Source organism: Petaurus breviceps, unplaced genomic scaffold (assembly GCF_028583685.1).
Source record: "Petaurus breviceps papuanus isolate PSGF00001 unplaced genomic scaffold, PetGlider_PUasm1.0 90825, whole genome shotgun sequence".
Taxonomy (NCBI): Eukaryota; Metazoa; Chordata; class Mammalia; order Diprotodontia; family Petauridae; genus Petaurus; species Petaurus breviceps.
The window spans coordinates 17,307,098-17,311,737 of record NW_027187353.1 but is presented as its reverse complement, the minus strand read 5'-3'; the positions used below and the strand labels follow the sequence as shown (position 1 = coordinate 17,311,737).

The 4,640-nt window shown below is 46.5% G+C and overlaps 1 protein-coding gene across 3 annotated transcripts in view; it reads right to left on the bottom strand.

Moving 5' to 3' along the window:
• The window catches only part of CHRNA5 (cholinergic receptor nicotinic alpha 5 subunit), a 32,706-nt gene extending 28,305 nt beyond the window's left edge, over positions 1–4,401 (bottom strand). For 2 of the 3 annotated variants that reach the window (XM_069071407.1, XM_069071406.1), the window contains exon 1: positions 4,058–4,401. In XM_069071407.1, the coding sequence (XP_068927508.1) occupies positions 4,058–4,391 (334 nt within the window). In that variant the 5' untranslated portion in view covers positions 4,392–4,401. Of the gene's footprint in view, positions 1–464; positions 638–4,057 lie in introns of all 3 variants that reach the window. The other variant, XM_069071408.1, reaches the window with a different exon arrangement.
• Between the last annotated feature and the right edge of the window lie 239 nt (positions 4,402–4,640).

The window sequence follows — 4,640 nt, the reverse complement described above, 5'->3', positions numbered from 1 at the left end:
GAGAGAGAGAGAGAGAGAGAGAGAGAGAGAGAGAATATGAGAATGAATTCCAGGCATGGGAGAGAACCAATGCAAAGGCATGGAATGTCAGGCAATTTTCTTTCACTCTAAGAAAGACTAGATGCAGTCTGTGCTGAAGGAAGGAGCTCCCACACTCACCCAAATCATAGATCCTCAATATGCTGACCTCACAAGATGAATTTCGGCTTTAAAATATTTGATACACAGGTTTATTTCATAAGATGTTTGTGATTTCTTTCATGATATAGTGAAAGGTCATTCAGTCAAAACACAAATCAGTAGAAAAAGTTACCAGCAGCAAAATACAGACCAAGCAGATGCAAAAAGCTTCGCTGAAAATCTTGCAACTTCAGCTTCTCAGACAAGACTTACTGCTCAAAAATATGAATGTGCTCATTAGGATCCACTAGGATTATTGTTTGGTATTTTTATTTGAAACTTACTGCTGATGTTTTATCTTGCTGTTGCTGAACTGTGTTCAAAACGGTCCCTTCGTGCTGTATAATAAAGAGCACTGGGTTTTTAGAGCCAGGGGACCTGGTTTTGAATTCCAGCTCTATTACTCACTCCCTGGGTGAACCCGTCACTTTCCTTCTCTGGGTCTCAGTTTCCTCCTCTGTAAAAAAAAAAATAGGAGGATTGAGCTAAATTGGTTTGTTTTTTTTTTTTAACCTGGACTCTATGAACTCATTTAAAAAAAAATGATAACTATATTTCCTTGCATTTTATCTGTATTTTATTTGGGGCATTTAAAAACATTTGTTCTGAAAAGGAAGAAGTTCACAGGCTTTATCAGACTGCCAAAGCAGGTCATGCCACAAGAGGTTAAGAACTCCTGGACAAGGTGATCTCCAAGTCCACTGTCAACTCTGATATTTGATCATCCTGTATTTGCTTCATAGTGTGATTGATGCTGATTTTTTTTCTTTTCACTGCCTCCCACAACAGCTCCGACAAGTAAAACATATCCTAGCGATAAATAGAATCCTGAACCTAATGATGTGCTATGCTTTGTAAATCACCATTTAAAAAAAACTAAACAAAGAACAGAAGCACAAGGTATTTTCTAGGCCTGCGCTTCCTTTGGATCATGGATGGAGCCACTTTTGACCGCTGAAATAGGAAGGACATCTGCCTAGTTTCTGTGTTTAGGTCTTCCTTTGGGGCCTTGTCCTGTAGTCACTGGTGTGACCCTGGGCTCCTGAAGAGGTTTCTACCAGAGCACACGTTCTGGAAGCTTCTACTCCGCGGAGCTAGAAGGCTTCAAGTTCAGATGGACCTTTCATCCATCATCTGAGAAGCAGTCCAGCTAAATTCAGAGAGGCTTCTCCCCAGAGGGCTGGCCACTGGGTGATGAATTACTTTGGCCACAACTCATTAAGGTGTTTATTAATGCATGGAGGAATTGTCCTCCGTATTCATGAATTAAATTCAGTTCCACAAGTAATATTTAAGTATCTTCTTTGTGCCAGACCCTCTGCTATGCTGGGGGTACAAAGAAAATCAATCCCTGCCCTGGAGAAGCTTACATTCTACTGAGATTAGGGGAGGGAGGAACACCAAGCACATAGATAATTAAGTACAAGCAAAGAGGGGTGAAATTGGAGTTTCTTGAAGTTCTGAAATATGTAAGGCTTTCTCTATATATAAGACTTTTAGACTTATGGTCCCCTTCCCCAGGGAAAATGATCCATCCATCTCTGGAACCCTGCCCTGGGCCTGAGTTATCCTAGTTGGTGAGTCAATGAGTGATTGAAAACTCACCTTGTCAATGATATCCAGCTGACCCCAGACCATGCTCCATAACCTAGCTACTCCACACATTTTGCCATTTTCCCTGTTGCTGGGTACATACCTCACCACCAGCCCCCACAGAATTGGCTACCCTAGCACTCTATTACCTAGACTTGTGACTCCTTTTTCTTGCTACTAGAGGGAAGCTATAACTCATAGCTGTATTTTGCTATTAGAATGCAAGCTGCTTGAGGACAGGAACCGTCTCCCTTTTGTCTTTGAATCCCTCATGCTTGGCATGGGGTAGGCACTTAATTCAAATATTAGTGGAAAATATCATGTGTTGTTGTTATCTCTCCTAAAAATACATTTAGGCAGGTAAACAAAGTGTTCTTCTTCTTCCTGAGCTAATGAACAGCCTGCAAAAGTGCCCCCCACAAATGAAATTCTAATTCCATGCCCTGACAGAGATCCATTGCTCAGGCAAGCAAATGGTGCCCAAAGGAAAAATAGGATTGTAATGGTGGATATGGTGAAACATCCTTTTTATCTTCTGTTCAAACAACAGGATTTTTAAAATGAATGCTTCTGGTCCAAATGCAATGCTAACCTTGTACCCATTTCAAAGACCAGAACTGAGTATCAAGCTCCCTCTCACAGAACAGGAAGAGAATCTGAAGCCCTGAAGGGGAAATCAGAGCAGAAAACCCAGTCTACAAATTACTACAAGTAATAGGTCAGGCAACAATAGACTCTCCTTTAGCTTGAAAAAGTTATACTTAGGACATAAGCAGCTATTTTGATTGCTGCGTACCTTGCAGACAAAAAAAAAAAAAGTTGACCTTTCTTTGCATTTTAAACACAAAGTCCCAAAAGTCTAGGGACTTTTAAAATCTCTAATTAAAGCATTACGGTAATTAAAGTGTCATAGCAATTAACAAAATGAAACCCTAAGCCAAATCACCAAGGGGGAAAAGTCCTTCCAGTCCTGTTTCTAGTCTCTTAAAGTCCTTAGCTTTTCCTTTAAAAAATAATAAATGTAGCTGATCCTATTAAATTCATTTTACATCCTTTACACAGGGCTGCTTTTCTCTGTGTAATATATATTTTAGTGAGTGTTTGTACATAGACATGTGGAAAGCAGAAAGGTGCATATGTATATTCAGTGCAAAGAGTTTTTAGGGTCACAAGACCAAGACTGAGGTCCCAGCTCTGATGCTCTGACCTTGCTTGCTGGGTAAGACATTTTGATTCTCTGAGCTTGTCTCTTTTTCTGCAAAATAGTACTAATAATATTTGCACTACTTCACAAAGTTGTGGCAAATTATATAAAATGTGAGCTGTTATATACATATGTACATACACCAATTTATACAAACACGTATGCCTAGACTAAGTCAGTTACGGCTCCTCGGTCTTCCCCCCACCCCCACACCATACCTCATCATGCCTAGAGGTGACTCCCGGGTTCACCCTGGGCCATATTAGCATGATTTCTCACCGCTGGAAAAATCTCCTAGGATGAGTTGGATGCGCTCCCTGTCCTCTGAGGATCCATCTAAGTAAGTTCTAAGGGGTTCATCGCCAATTTCAGGGTAACAAAGCTAGAGACCAGATCAACTCTGAAGACAGTGAAAGACACAGAGGTATTTATTTCTAAGTGCCTCAGTGGAGCAAAGATCGTTGAAGTATGGAAACGTACAAATATGCAGAACCTTGTACTTACATAAAGCAAACACACTATCCATAAATCTCTACCTCCCCCGCCCCCAAGCCAGAGGACGCTGGCACGAGGTACAAACGACACACTGAACAACTCACTCCGGAGGTGCAGAACAAGGCTCCCTTTGAGCGCCTCCCACCCGGGAACCGCTGCCTTCTTCCGGGACTGCATAAAACTGGTGTTTTAACACTCTCTCCTCGCACCTGCCCTATCTTCTACAAGGCTCCTCCGGCGCCCCTCCAGCGCATTCATACCTCAACCCCATCTACCCCAGCTCCCCTCCTAGGTCCTGAACAGTTATTTCAACGCAAGTTCCTCCCTCTCCCCTCACCTGTCCCAGCCCTCGACCCGCCCACCCCCGCATCTCTTCTCTCTGGTTCGCGTTTCTCCCCTCCACCCCCTGATCCTCACGCACAGCACCCCCCAGACCCTCCGTTCCGTACCTCCACCGCCCTAGGCACTACATCCATCTACTCCCTCGACTTCTTGCCCCCCTGCCCAGCATTTCTTCCTCCCCCAGACCTCCTGTCACGTCGCCTCGCCCCCACCCGCACCCCGGACCCTCTCTTGAGCCCTCACCAGTCCACGCAGCGCTGATTGGGGCGCCGGCCGGAGCCAGCAGCAGCAGGGGGAAGACAAGGAGGAGGTGGCGGCGGGGGCAACGGCTACTTGGGGCGAGGGCAGCAGGGAGAGCAGAAAGGAGCTGCCCCACTGCAGCCATGCCCCCCGATCCCCCAGGGGACGGTCCCGAGGATGCCCGGAGGCTGGAGAGGCGCCCAGATAGGGAGCGCTCAGCGCTACGTCCTGCTAGACCCACTGGAAGCGCTGCTTGGGACCGGACACGGACCCGGCTGAGCCCCGCCTCCCGACCAGACACTCCCCCCGACAACCACGCCCAGAGTCCAATCTGCATCTTAGCTCCATGGGGACGTGCCCCAACTGTGCCCCTGCTGCTCTCAGCAGCGTGTCCCCGATGAGCCCCTCCTCACTCAGCCTCACACCTGCCCATCAGCGTCCGCACCGCCCCCAGCACCTGCCCACACCCCCTCCTCCAGCACCCATCCCCTCCGCCACCTCCCCAAGTCCTCAGTGACGACAATTCCTTTGCCTGCCCCATCCCTTCGTTTCTCGCCCCCTTTTGGTGCCCCGCCTAGCCAGCCTC